General features: G+C 39.2%; 1 protein-coding gene across 4 annotated transcripts in view; it reads left to right on the plus strand.

Annotated features, from left to right (window-relative positions):
* epb41l4a (erythrocyte membrane protein band 4.1 like 4A) overlaps positions 1-15,415 on the plus strand; it is a 74,900-nt gene that overhangs the window by 14,244 nt on the left and 45,241 nt on the right. For all 4 annotated transcript variants that reach the window (XM_035391893.1, XM_035391891.1, XM_035391892.1 and 1 more), the window contains one exon: positions 11,962-12,066. In XM_035391893.1, the coding sequence (XP_035247784.1) occupies positions 11,962-12,066 (105 nt within the window). The remainder of the gene's footprint in view (positions 1-11,961; positions 12,067-15,415) is intronic.

The following is a 15,415-nucleotide window of genomic DNA, read 5'->3' on the forward strand; positions in this document are numbered from 1 at the left end:
CACTGAATTAATGTAATTAATGAAATATTTAGTCCTGTTTAATGCAAGGCATTGTCCTCCTCTTACAAATCTGCACAATGTCAGTCTGTTTTTATGTGTGCATCCGGTGATTCCATCTGCATAATGGGCTTTTGAATCAAAGGCCGCCCATCTCCAGCTCAAGAAAACTGGCCTCAGCAGCATAAGAGCTTGTGATTGTTTGACCCATGCCTCCCATCTAAGCAAAAGGTCAGGCTTGAAGTACTGTTTGCAGCACAAAGCTGTTTTGTAACATGAACTGGTGAATTAAAAAGCAAACTTGGAAATTTAAGCACGTGAGGTAAACCATGCGATTTCACGCAGTCACGGACTAGTCTCTGGAGCTAAAGCCCTCATTAACCACAGATTATTGGGGCCCCTTTACACCATGATCACCACGCTTACTACACGCTCGGTTTTTTTTCACTACTGTGGCTAAGTGCTAACTGATCAAAAAGAAACTGTGCTCTTTCTGTTTTAACCCCCTTGGGTGCTGATGTTTCAGCAGACCAGACAACCACCTCTAATGTTCGGCATTTTTCATTCTACTGAAGACGCTCTGTACACCAAATGAGTCACATGGGACGCCATCATTGTGCATCTAATTGACAATGGCAGGGAAATTGTGTTAAAATAAGCAGCAATATTCTTCCATGTATTATTACAGACCTCCCAGACATAAATTATTACTATTGTTGAAAGTGTAATTTTAAATTGCAGTTGGTGGTGCTTTTGGAGCTGTCTGCAGTGGCAGACGTGTTTGCATTCCCTGGTGGACCTGCTCAGTCAGTACCAAGTCTCTTTTGAAGATGTAGCAAGCTCGCAAATAAGCCATTATGACAAAAGGAAAAAGGAAAAAGCAGGATAATCATGGAGTGGAAAGTGAAAAGTCTCTTGGGGGTGGGGAAGGATTAGCATTTATTGTGATTTTGGCACAATAAATAGCCTCATTGCCAGACAGGGCCAATATTCTCCTGTCAATAATTATTTTCATTCCTCATTGTTTAATGAAGCCTGATGACTTTCCTCAAATGTCTGCTTGGCTCTTTGGTTAAGTTTTACATTAGGTCCGTGAATTGTATCTATGCCCATACTGTATATGATATTTGATATTTGATGGCACAAGGACATTCTGAAGGTTTTGTTTGTGGTAGTGTTTGGTAAGGCTTTTGTGTTGAACAGGTTTTCAACATTGTCTTTCCTCTGTGTTATGGGTGAGTGCGTTTTATGGAAGCTCACAGTCCTGATTCTGTTGTACCTCTCTTTTTCCGTGTTATGCACCCTTTCACTGGATGTTTACTGGTTGTTTAAAGTATGGCTTACAGCACAAATGGTATATGGTAAATGGACTGCATTTATATAGCGCTTTTATCCAAAGCGCTTTACAATTGATGCCTCTCATTCGCCAGAGCAGTTAGGGGGTTAGGGGTTAGGTGTCTTGCTCAAGGACACTTTGACATGCCCAGGGCGGGGTTTGAACCGGCTACCCTCCGACTGCCAGACAATCGGTCTTACCTCCTGAGCTATGTCAGCCCCAAATCTAGTTTGTTTTTATATAAATTTCAATACTGTCCTTCGGCTGCTGTTAAAATACTTTTTCAGTGAATGCCAGTGAATGACTGTCCCACTGCCATCACTCTACTTGCCTTTCCCTTTACTTATATTCCTGCTGTTTCTTTTCAATTTCTTGCAATGTACAAGTCTAGAAATATAAATTAATTTGGACCTGTGAACTAATGAGTACTGGCACCTAGCAGCTTGTGTTTACAGCCAGTAACCCCACAAACCCAGAGAGTTCATTCTGGCACCAAACACCAAGCTGAGGTTACAGACAAAGTAATACAGTGGCTTTCTGGATTAACCAAGCCAGCAGTCCCATGGTGCCAGGCAGTCTTCCTTTCTTCTGGTTGAATGTACTGAGCCTGTAATTCTACTGTATGCCTTGGACTCCATGCAGTACAGCAGCAATTTCAACGGGAGGCCCCCCCAAGCATGTTCACTTCCATCAGGGACAAAGGACAAGTGGTTTCTCAAGAGGAGCTATAGAAGTTCCAATGTGATGGCACTTCTATCTGTTAGTGCAGCCACCTCCCTGCTCCATCACCCACCTACTGGCTTTAATGGGTGCTGTCTTAACAGGACAATGGGCCCTTATCCAAACCCCTACCATGAGCTGACCCTTTCACCTGCACCTATTACCATGGTCCCATAGCCAGAGTGCAGCAGATGGCAGGAGCTCCTCTTTTCAGACCAGGATGCTGAACGAGAGGACACAGCCGAAAACAGCCAGTGAACAATGTTCACAAGCTGGCTTCATCCACCCCAATAACCAAAATTTGGATAGAAGCACTGTCACAGACTTCCTAGGTCTGCAGACCAGTCGAATATTTCAAAAGTAATGTGTGTTTAACTACACGCTTTTATATCAATGTGTAAACATGAATGCCTGAGAATTCACATGCAGGTAAGTGAAACACTTGTTCTGTATTTTGAGCATTAGAATTCCTTGATTTCATTTTTTAAATCCACTGTAACCTGCCCACAGTATTACCAAATGTGACTCCTTAAAGCCCATTTTCTTTCCTTCATTCAATAAACAAAGTAAAAAAGGTAAAATTCAGTGAGAGTGCTTAGACCAATCTGTTTCCATTATTGCAAGACATTAGCCAAAAGGTCAGCGGCCTCCCTTACTTTATCTTTGTCTTTCCCTTGACATCTGGCAACATTGAAATTGTATTTCTATGGAGGTAATGATGAATAGGACCTCATGTTTTTAAACTGCCTCTTTCTTTACACATTCAACGATTAAAACTTTTTCTCGAATGATCAACAGTTTATCACCTCATATCTTGATTGGTCACAGCCTAGTTTAAAATAGGTCTAAAAAGGTCTGGTCATAATAGAGATCCATACATTGTCTCCTGTCAGCTCACAGGTAGCGAGATTGCGAGCGATGACTTTGTGGTAGGCATCCGTCTTTCAGAGTCATTGCGAGGCTCTAGGGAAAATTGCATTCCCTAGACTCCATTAATCTCAACATATTTGATCACATTGTGGGTATTTTACAGAATATTAATAGGCTTCATCCAGTATTAAGTTGACTGACCAAACATGTCCTAGATACTGGCTAACCAGCATCTGTGATACCACCACACTGTGATTAAATGTGCAGACATGAATAGTAAGCAGTTAGTGGATATTCTCTCATTTGCTCTTGAATGCTGAGTTTAAAAGTGAGGAGATTAGGTTTTATAAGGGATTTCCATTGCTGTGCCTGACAAAATCATTGTAAATATTTATTTCACACGTTTTCAAAAACCTAGAAGATTTCTGTGGACAGGCATGGCTATTGTGTACAAGAAGCCAAAGGCATAATTATTCCTTACCGATAAAACATATCAAGATTTTTTTTTACAGTATATTTTGCTAACGCAGTGTTATTTTAGCAATATCCTTCCTGCCACAGCAGCTCTTTATCAGTAGGAAAGATATGAGAGGAATTCAGGGTCTGCTTCTGGGAGGAGACCTCTTGGTAAACAATCCCCTGTCTGCACTGGCTGCTCCCACAATCCCTTTGGTGAGCTGGCTGTTTCTGATGTCACTGAGTCATAATTTCAGTCTGCAGCTCCTCCCACCCTGAGGGTACACTGCTGTGGCAGATTTACTGTCAATGTGAGGGCCTAATAACACAAAGGGTGTCACTCCTCCAGAGCCCGTACGCCCAGGGCAATGTTCCTAAACACAGGAGAGTTCAGGTTCCTCCTTTCATCACCGATGTTGAAGGTTGGGTGTCTTCTACCACGTATGACACCATGTTTCATACTGTATGTGTGATTTACCTCACAAGTCCAAGGTTTATTAGGCAAAAAGGCATGAAAGATGATGTGTGTGTGTGTGTGTATATATAGATCAATATTGCTGATGCACACATTGTGTGCGTTTATACATTTTTATATATGTATATATATGTGTGTGTGTGTGTGTATACATATATGTAAAATATGGAGAAGCATATTTCTATCTTTCCAGTCTTTGTTTCCACGTGGATGTGACAGCAGCTGAGCTGGACTTTTCAAAGAGATGTTCTGAAAATGTCATCTCATTATTTTCTGTACTAAGTGTCCTTTTTCAGCAGGAACTAGGTCATTAATAATTAATTAAAGCTTCGGTATATCAGTCTTGACAGGTGATGCAATGAAAAAACAACAGGAGGCATTCTGAGAAGCTCTCTCTGAGAAACATGACAGAATCATTTTCTCTTTAATGCAGTTTCCTTCCTTTGAGTTTTATTGAGTGAGAGTGCAGGAGGAAAGAGGTATAATGTAGAATAATGACAGTAGATTAGATATGAAATTTCTTGATTTGTAAAACCCATCTCAGACATGACCCTAACACTGGTTATTTCTAGACCTTGATTGTTTGATCTCATCAGAGATGTCTCAGATTTGTACAGTACAAAGCTTTGTGAAGGGTCTGTCCATTATCACATTTGTTATTTTCTTAGAAAAACTATCAACAATTTGTGACACAGATGTGGATGGTGCATATAAGGGTGGTTGGTGCATACAGTATAAGAATGTTTTTGTTTTTTGTTGATAAATATAAATGATTTTATATTTTATAAAGCTTCGCACATTTTCCTTGCATTAGTCCCTCTTCAGAAAAGCATTTCAGGAGCCTGTAAGATGAGTAGCCTATGAATTAGCAACTATTAATTTAATGTATTACAAAGAAAATATAAACTAAATTTCCCTCACTTTTCAAAGAAAATAAGAAATATCTACAATATCTACAGAACTGTAAACCTGTATATAATACATTCACATGGCAAACAAAGGCAAATTAATTGGAGAATGTGGAAAAGTCTACGAAAAGAGAACCAAAGTACAGTACGTGCCTTGAAAATACACATTGATATTTTCCAATTAAATCAGATGGACCTCCCGGGGTACTGATTCCAAAAATAGATACAGCTTTTGTACTTACACACTGTTATCTATAGCACAGTGAATACAGTGAGTCCACGTGTTTCCCTTCATAGTTGTATAATTAATGGTGACTTCTGACTTTCCTTCCATAGTATTCATTCATGTGGAAACAGAGATTATCACCATCTTAATCCTGCTCACTGATTGGTTAAAGATCTTTGCCGACAGCCAGTCTAGATGGCTCTGGACTATGCTCCATTCACAACCAACTGACAAACGCACTAGGATTTTCTGAGCTGACCTTCTCATTGCCTGTAGTCAGTTTGGTGTGCAGACTTCTTTAACACTAGGTAGTTAGTAAACATGCTTACATAAGGTAGACTGGGAACAGAAAGTTTTTGTGCCTACAGAACAATGATGGAATAGTCTAGAAAGAATAGTCTGTGTGGCTATAGTATGTGCCTATTGGTGAGGCTGAATTTCAAAATATTTATTTTGGATTAGATTTTTTTGTGAATTTTAGAAAAAAGATATGGTTTTACATTGAAAATCTTGTGTCTTAATTGGAAAGGGTAATGGAAGGTTTGTGGCCAAATTTGGTAAACTGGTAAATGGTAAATGAGGCCACAGTCTGTTGATTGTAAAATCATCACATTAATGGCACTGCTTCTCTCTTAGTGATAATTTTTACTACCTCCAAACATCAGTGTAATCACGTCAGGATTATCAGCAAGAACATGTATGAGGTTCAGTCTCAAATTTTCTGTTTTTAGTTTTTAGGGAAAATGTGTGGATTACCTAAACAAGGCCTTATTTATTTATTTATTTATTTATTTATTTATTTATTTATTTATTTATTTATTTTCATAATTTGTTTAGTCATTTAGATGCCCTTATCTGGCTTGACTTATTGAACATCAATAAAAGAAGTATAAACTCAATGGCAAGGGGCACTGTAACATAATATAGTACAATACTGCATTTTATGCCTGGCTCTATTATCTGTCACAGGAGAGATGAGACAGCTTTTTCCTGACCTGATTAATGAGGTGCAGTTTGGGGGACTAGTCTGTCATAGACTCGGGAATTTGGGCAGTATTGAGGAATATTTCTATGTTATTATCTCCCCTTGTTGTTCTTGAATGTGGGTTGGGGCTGGGGGTGTCAGAGGCAATGTTCTACATTGTTTCTCGGTGACACTACATGACTTGATTTCCTACATAACAGGCAGTACAGACCACTGGATACAAAACAGCAAAATAGCTGTCCACCAATCGACAGGATATGAATCCCATTATTTAATCAAGATGGTGAATCAGACAGTGGTAACTTCATCAATCAAGCACTTGTAAATCCCTGCAAGACTAGTAGGTCACTGACTGCATACAAATGACTTCCTACTGCTGACAAGATTTACAACCCATGGCTGACACAGGAAAATACACAGAATTAATCAACATTGCTACGAGTGTGTGTGTTCGTTTTTACAGAATGATTGCCACTGTTTTTTGTTGTTGTATTTTTCTTTTAAAAGCCATTTTTATTTCAACTTTTTAATATTTTAGTTAGACGATATGAATGTTTTGAATAATTATGTGTATACAAGGACTCAATGATATTTTACAGAGTAAGGCCAGTCTTAATTCTGCACAGTAAAATGTTCTGTGTTAAATCAACTCTTACAGAGTACATATGGTCCATATTGGACTCATATGTCCTCTGTTGAATTAACACAGGGCATTTTATTGTGTAAGGCATGTGAATCAAAAGCTCAGTGAAGCTGAATAGATAAATGCAAGAGAAAGCACTTTGACATATGTTTTATGCATTGAACCCATACTACTGCATCCCTTTCAGCTTTGTAAAGTCTCCGTTGACATTCATAAAACATTACGATGACTTATCCTTTCTCCTGGAGTTTAAATGCCTGCTGCACTACCACAATGGTAGCAACCACTGACTGGGTATATTTTATTAAATTCCAAAAATGTGACAAAAAGGTTTTCACATCAAATGTATAAAATACTTTTTGCTACTGAACAATGAAACAACGTCATTTCTAAAGTAATTTCGGTGTCTTCCCACAAGGATGTTGTAGCATAAAAGGAAGGGTAATTTTACACAGACATGCAAACAGTAGTTCAGATATCATATGCCTTATCTACAATTATAGCATAATTGACTCTCAAATTTTACCGGGGCTGCACTGAAAGCAGGATTAGTCCAGTCTGATTGTAATGAATCAGAATTTGGCAATGAGTTACTGTCACAAATTTAGAAATACATTCATTATTATTTTGACTGCGGCTACAGGTAGGAAGTGTCCTTAGTACAGTCAGGCTGTTGGCATGTGCTGTCACTAGACGATCAGCAGTGATTAAGTGTGGATGTCCATCGTATTCTTTAACAAGAAATAACTTGGTTCACACTTGTACAATGAAAAATATGCATTTGATGAATTTAAACATTTCAAGGCATGGTATTATTATTATTATTTATTTATTTATTTTTATTTTTTCTTAAATGACTGGTTATGGCAGCTTAATGCTGGATTAAGTTATTACACTCTATAACAAGAACATCCATGATGTCATATCCTTGTGCAGCACATTCTGTTGATCCTGCAATGCTGAGAAATGAATGAATTTGAGGAAAAAGGGGAGAAAAAATCCTATGGTCTGACAACTGAATACATGCTGGAAATGCGATTGGTTGAACAAGGTGCTGTGTGCTCATGCTGCTGGAGGTTTAAATCGCAGCAGCTGTCAGTGTATAGGATTCACGACATGGTTGGTTTGTGGTTAAAACTAGCCTACCATGTTTCAGCGCTTAATACAAAGCCCCTGAATATCCTCCCGCTGTCGACGGAATTGAAATGCACCAATTTGTTCTGTAAATTAAGGTTATGTAGGCAAGATCTGCAACTGAAGACCCAACATTGGACCCAATACAAATACATCTGGGTGGGAATTATTCACCAGAGGTGTTTGCTTCATTCATTGATCCTCTGAGGTGCTCAGTGTGTATTGAACTGAGAAAGAAACACAGTGTTGCTAGTCTGTGGTGTTGGTCACTTAGCAATTCAGATGCCATCCTACTTGGATCCATAGCTACAAAAAAAAAGCTTTCACAAATACGGAATTCCCAACAGACAATAAAAGTTCCGTTCCTCTTTGAGGGTTGCTGTCCTTGGTCTATGGCTATGAGGGCCTGGTGGAAATATACCATGAAAAGGTCAAAAATTCCTGATACACAGTTTCACTTTCCGTTCCTGTGAGCCAGTGACTGTGTTCCTCGCTATAAGCCACAACGTGCACGCGGACCTGGATCTGGAACTGAAAGGTGAGGAGGCACACCTCTCACCAAGGACAACTGGTTATTGGCAACCTTCGAGCACATGATGAATAGCTTAGGGGCCTTGATGCGACAGTAACCCAAGGAAGCCTGCTGTGAATTATATCCACAATACCCCGGCATGATGAGGCCATTTCTTTCCCGTCACTGCAGATTCTGAGTCAGATTCTGAGTCATAGTTGGCTAAATTCGGGAGGCAATCATGTTGTATTATTATATGTAAAAGAGTCTGTTTTGATTGAATATGCATAATACCAAAAGGAATAATTGAGGTTTATGCATGTCATTATTGCATGTATAATTTAGCAACTGTTTTCCTGGGAAAGGAATGTCATATATTTAACCCCTAACAAAGAGACTTTTGGAACACACATTGCTGCGTTAAGCATTCATTGTGCATTATCTTTGACCATTTCCCCCCAGTTCTGCTACACGGAATAATGAATGCAAACTGTTTAACCACACAACAACAAAAAATAATCACGTCTAAACACCTGCAGTTCTCGTGTGAGCACTCTTAGTGCAATCAATATCCTCTGGCAGTTGAGACCTCTTGGTGCTGGTGTGGCACTTTCTTTAAACATGCGCAGTTCCTCAGTCCGTCTAGCTCAGGCTGTGACACGGTGCCCTTGAAACCTGCTGCTTGGGGTCGATAATCAGAAAGATTTTCCTGCGCTCATGCGGGAGTCCGAATCCTATCTCACTGCTAGTAAGACTCTTTGTCCTGTGCCTCCTCAACAAATGAGCTGAATGATACAAACTGCATTAGAAATTCTGTCTCTGCAAAGCGATTTTTGTGCATGAGAACTGTTGACAGCGTGCTGTTGGTCCTGATTTGACTGCGGGCATGGCTGTGTGTAATCCAATGGATACTCAAGTTTGAGCCCTTGTGTGGTGTAATTGTCCCTGGTGAAGTTGACAGTGCAAATGGTTTCTACATATTATGGCTCCAGAGAGGAACAGCTGTGTGGGGCTGGGCATTTAAAATCTGCCAGTCACTTCTGATGATTGAGTTAGTGACTCAGCTGCATAATTCCAGTGTTTATGATTCACTTTCTTTATTTATGCTGTCCCACTGGGGATATATCATATGATGAAACTGGTGAAATCCAAATAGGTATTAAAATTGTTTTTATGTAATTCCCCATGATGGGGTAAAGTGGGGGCGGCAATTTGTTCAACCATGGGCAAATAAATCAAATAGAGGGAAAAAGTATTTTGTCAGATTAAATAGTGTTTTGTCAGATGATTAATAGTATAATGTTTCCACAATTTTCTCAGTAGTCTGGGGTACCATTACTGTCAGAAGCAAGACAGGAGTTTAAGTGTGCAGATTCCATAAGTAGGGTATGTATTACTTAAGCTTTTCTGCATTGACATCTAAAGGAGCACAATATTCATTATACAATTCATCTCTGATAGAGAACATATTGTCCCTATTGGACTCTGTTAGAGTTGATTTAACACCACTATGTTGATTAATGCTAGTAGTTTTGCTGTGCAATCTACTGTTTCCTCACTACCTTGATGTTCATCTACAGCCATCAGACTTGCTGTTCTTTGGCAAATGAAAGTGACTTAAAAATAAATTTTAAGGGATATATTTTTGTGTATTTTTTGCCATTTCTTGACTTTCCTCTTGGACAAAAAAATAGCAATGCTTATAAATTTTAATTACTTTTTTATGCTGCCATAATGAAGTGGATGCCACATTCTGACAGCGTAAAAGAAGGTATTATGAGAATTCAAAGCAGATGGTAGGAACAGATGCTCCTAGGTAATAAAATGTTGATGTAGGTTTTTGAGGCTGCATTTTGCCTTCCTGACCTCTCAGATGAGCCAGTAAGTAAGGATTACTGCACCATAAAAACATGTTTAGACACAGTGGTTGTTGGCAATAGTGTCAATGTTATCTTGCCTACTGTTCCTGCATTACCGTGTTCCTTGTTTCAAAGCCTAACATTCACATCAGAGACTTTGGGAATTAGATCTGTATGAACGAAGGCCATCCAGGTCATGCAGCATGAAACTATGCTGCCACTGCAGCGGTATCTATTGTTATGAAATATTAAAACGGAGATCATATATCTTGGAGTTTTATATCTTTGGAAAAGCTGAGGCATTGGGACTGTGAAGCAAAATTGTTTTTACAAGGTTTGCAACTACATTGAAAAGAAAGGGTTTTTTTGTTTGTTATTGTGTGGATATGTGTGCCTGTGCCTTGGACAAATATCTTTGAAATTTGTGCACAAACATGTTTATTTTTGATTTACAGTTCTTAGGGAACATCTGTTTTCAAAAGAAAACACTGGTTATTCTGTATTTTACTATACATGTGAACAGCCCAGACAAACCCTGAGATTACAGAGACCAATATTACTCAGGGGTTGCGTAATTGACTAAGAAAATAACTTAGGACGTGTGTGAAGATGACAGTACTGATGTTTCAATACTGGAACTCTGGGCTTGTGAGCTCATTTGATGGATCTTTGCATGATAAATGGGCAGTGCTGTTAAAACTAGATTTAACTTCAGCAGTCTGGAGATTACTGACATTCAAGACATTTAAAGCTCCCAGGTCTCCTTATTCATATAGGTCTCCACTCCTTTCCCTGCTGTCCACTGCAAGAGCTCACTGCTACTTCATTTCTTCCTGATTGGTTGCCGCCAAAAAAAAAATACTTATTTATTTTGAACATTATTTTTGATGTATGTTCAACAATTGTTGCGCACATAACAAGGTGTTGTGCCTGGGTTCTCTGTAGGATGGGAGAATGTTTGCCCTCCATGTGTGCTCTAGTTAGATTTATTAATATCTAACTAGATATCAGCTACGAAAGTTGTCCATGCACAGCAGGGAATATGCACTTATAAGTATGTATGCACATGCAGGTAGTTTTGCAGAGCTAAATCCACAGTTGTGAAAACAGGGCAATATGCAGCCTTTTGTTGAGGCCATTTTTATTGCCTCATACAAATCGGCCATATGGAGTTTTGCTGTGAGTTTTGAGTGTCATTCTGTGAATTTTCTCAAATAAAGGCCCAGAACCACTGTAAATGTGTTTTAAATGTAGTTAGCTCACACTTTTGTGATAATTAAGTGCACGTGTTGAGACATGGTAGACAACTTGACAACTTAATTTTGAAGAAGTAATGCAGAAAAGAGCTTCAGCTTCAGTTTACTGTGGAAACTAGCTTGCTACAGTGCGCACAGTGATACACCAGAACCTGCTGCTGTAGTCCACTGTAATGATGCCACATTTGGTGAATTACAGTCATTCTTACAGGCATGCACAATGTATTTTCTTCAGTTTAACATTTGACATCTTCATGCACTGGGAAAATCAACAAATTATTAAGATTATAAATAAATTTCTTCTTTGTGCTCATGTATAAGCTGCGTATAGCTTTTATCTCTTCAGACTTATGGAGCATATAGATGCAACCCATTTGAATGCAGTCAATAGCTTGATTAAGGGTGAAATTCAGACTGCTTAAGGGTATTCTTTTGAATCGTATGGCCAAATCCTGCTTTTGCTCAGCCAGCAGCACACATCCAAATGTGGTGGCCCCTCACAGCCTTGATGACAGTGCATGGTTTGCCCCCACAACTATGACATTCTTAGAAAACAAAGACAACTGTTTGCATTCTTCTCCACAGAAGTCAACTAAGGGGTCGGTTGTCCTGGACTACGTATTCAGCCACGTGAATCTGGCAGAGACGGACTACTTTGGCCTGCGCTACTGTGACCGCAGCCACCAGACGGTGAGTTGGAGGGGGTGGGAGGGTGAACCAAGCATAGGGCCGCGCCGGCTTTCATATTCAAATGCGGGGTTTTCACCAGAGCATTCCTCTGGGCTGACGTCACTCTGCTCGCGCTATAAGGGACCAGACGGGCCACTTGAGGGAGTGTTCCTTTTTTGACCCGGTTGAGGACATGATGATGAATTTGGTAGATTTGTAGGAGATGAGCAGGCAGCTTGCAGAGCATGGATTGCTCAACTCTCAAGGTGTGACACCACCTCGAAAGGGAGGAGAGTGATTACCTGCCTTCGCCTGAAGGCCAGGCAGGGGTTAGGTAGAGTGCGGGCCTGGAAAAGTGCACAGTGTTTCTGAAGTTGCTTCTGGGCTCTCCAGGAGTTACCCTCTTAGTGGCTTTAGATGAAGTCTGCAGTCATGATTTATAACTGGAGCAGCGCAAGATTAAAGAGGGTGCCAGTGCACATAGAATTTGACTCCGGAAAATGGGAACAATGCGGGAGGCAAGGTACAGCTTCAGAAAAGATGTTGAGCCATAGGTTTTTCATACAACTTCATCTGAAATGTCTTCTACATCATGAAAATGATCCACCAGAGTTACATTGTCTGGGATAATTCAGTTGAATTATAATGCAGCTTGTCCTTAAATAACAAAGCCAAGCAATCCTTGCTCAACATGTAATGCTGTCACTGAACATAATGTAAATTTTTTTTTAAAAATTTAAAAACTGGAGAATCAGGGAAAAAAAGTAATGCAAATCCTCTGTATTTTTCGAAGTTCAGGATAAAGAATGATGTGTTTATGGTCTGGATACTGAATAGGGAAGCATTTACTCATTTCCGGCCCAACTATATCATTCAGATACATTTACTATTCTTAGACTAGATCTCATAATATTAAATACATTTACCAATTTGAATATGGTGACTCAGTGTGCTCACAAGATAATTAGTAGATGTTTCAAGCACTGACTTGTTTACAGAATATACATTAATATATTATGTAATGTCACAGTGAGTTTAATAAAATTTACTTTTTATAACAGTGTTTGCCTGTTTGAGATCATTGTACAACTATTTTGTTTGTTTAAAAAAAGCAAAAAAAAACAATGCCAATAATGATAATGTTCACCCTGACAGCTATTTATGGGAGAGCAAATTGAACAAATTGTTCTGCAAACGAAACTGATGTAAAACAGAATGGGTTTTGAAACCAGATGGTGATAAAGCACTGCCGCACAGAATATCTGATAGATTTTGTACTGAATTACAAATCATCTTCTTCTCTCTGTGTAATGTGTAGTGTAGAGAAAGTGTATATGTAGCTCATTCCCTCATTTCTTTTCTTTTTTTTCCCCGTAATTTCTATTTACAAACATATTCGCCTGACAGTCTGCATTATAAATTATGTGCTTTCTCTCACACACCAGTAAGTGCAGCTATACTTTTGATGTTTGAAATACTGTAATGTGGCTATCAGTTTTGATTTATACAGTCAATTAAAGTTTATTGGTTCAACAAGCTAGCATATGCCCGCTTAAACATCATTTCTAAATTTATTATGCATTGGAATCTCCCTGAATGATGAACTGTTCGGTTCTGAAATGACCTTGCACACGAAGTACATTCTACATCCCCAGATTGATGTCATTTTAATTAGATAATTGAGCGCTGTGAAAGCATGTAGCGCAAGCTGGTTTAATGCAGGGTGAAACAATTGCTTTTAACTATCAATCAATTATGGCTCAGAAATTACCAGTAAAATTTATTTACTGTCATGCCAGTGCATTAAAAAGCTATTATTGTCGTTTTTAGTCAGCATTATGTTGCATTATCATCTTCTTGCAACTCGGACATTTCCTCTGTTTGAGAAAAGGCATGAATACATTCTTAAATCACAAGACTACAGAGCAGGAATCAGGTAATGATGGTGTGACTTCAGCAGAATGGATCACCAGATTTGCCTCTGAACTAATCTGACATTGTCAGAATCAATCTCGGAATGTTCAGGTTTGAACGCATCTCAAGCACATGATTGCCACATCCTGGAATTCCTTTTGTTTTTCAACCACGGCAGAGAAAAACATTTGAAAACAGTGCATAATCAGGCCATCAAGTGGTGTGTCTCGCTAAAGTACTGGTTTACAGTGTAGTGACACATGTTATGGCCTAGTATGGAGTCTGACTGTGGCTGGTGTAATTGCATGTCCCTGTCTCTTTGCAACTCTAAGGGTGACTCTTCAGGGCAATATGATGCTTGCAATCTGCCTGTGCCAGGTACCTATAAAGTATACCTCTGCCACCTAATGATTGATCAGTTCAGCTGGTAGACTGCTGAGTGACATAAAGTGCCAAATGACAACATACAATTTGGAGATGACCCCTTGCCTGTCTGTGCTCTTTAAAATAGATGGAGGGCATTGCAGTGGTGAGACAGGCCTATGGATATGACTGGCATTTCTAATTATGGAAAAAACTGGATAAAACACTGTAGCGCTCTCCTAAAGCCATCATTATAAAGAAGCATAATATAATATTTGCTTGAAGGACCACTCTCCTTCAAGATCTCCTGTAAATGTAGTTACATAGAGAAGCTGGATTATGTACTGAATAGTTTTACTTTTAGCTCATTATTACTGTCTCCTCAATCCACAGCCTCTCACCCCACATTCTGAAATCAGGTAAATTGGGTATCAAATTATTTTGTTTGCCTTTTAAGCTAGTTCACAATTTATCTTCTGATGCTTTGATGGGAACTGAAACAGATTAAATTAACAGGATCATACCAAAGGGGGATGGGCATGACGTGGCTGTTTCCATGCCGACACAAACTGCCAGGTGACTTAGCATGTGGTGCTCAGAACCAATCAGCCACTCTTCATCTCCACCATGTGATCAGTTTTACAGTGTTCATACCTGATCTGATCTGCCTTGCCTTTCATCATTACAAATAATAAAATGCATAGCAGAATTGATTTTTTACTTAACTTCAAAAAAAGATTATTTTGTAATATTGTGAGCATGACGGTGCTGAGTTGACATGACAATGTACAAAGTATTTTAAAGTTACTGCTGTGGTTGGGTCACATTGGTCATATAAAACGTCTTCCTGAAATCGTACTTTACGTGCGGAGACTTTCATACCTGAACCTCTGAGATCGCTGCAGGGTCTATTCTGAATTGACTCATGCCCACGGATTGCTATTTGGTTTTGAGGCAGAATGGCATAAAGGTTTCTGTTCCATACGCACACATTCTGACTTAATGTGCTCAGCTGCATACTATGGAAACGCTCGGGGCGTGGTTTTATTGAGAAAGGGATATAACGACTGTTTTCCAGTACTGCCTACATTCT

This window comes from Anguilla anguilla, chromosome 14 (assembly GCF_013347855.1).
Source record: "Anguilla anguilla isolate fAngAng1 chromosome 14, fAngAng1.pri, whole genome shotgun sequence".
NCBI classification, from domain to species: Eukaryota; Metazoa; Chordata; class Actinopteri; order Anguilliformes; family Anguillidae; genus Anguilla; species Anguilla anguilla.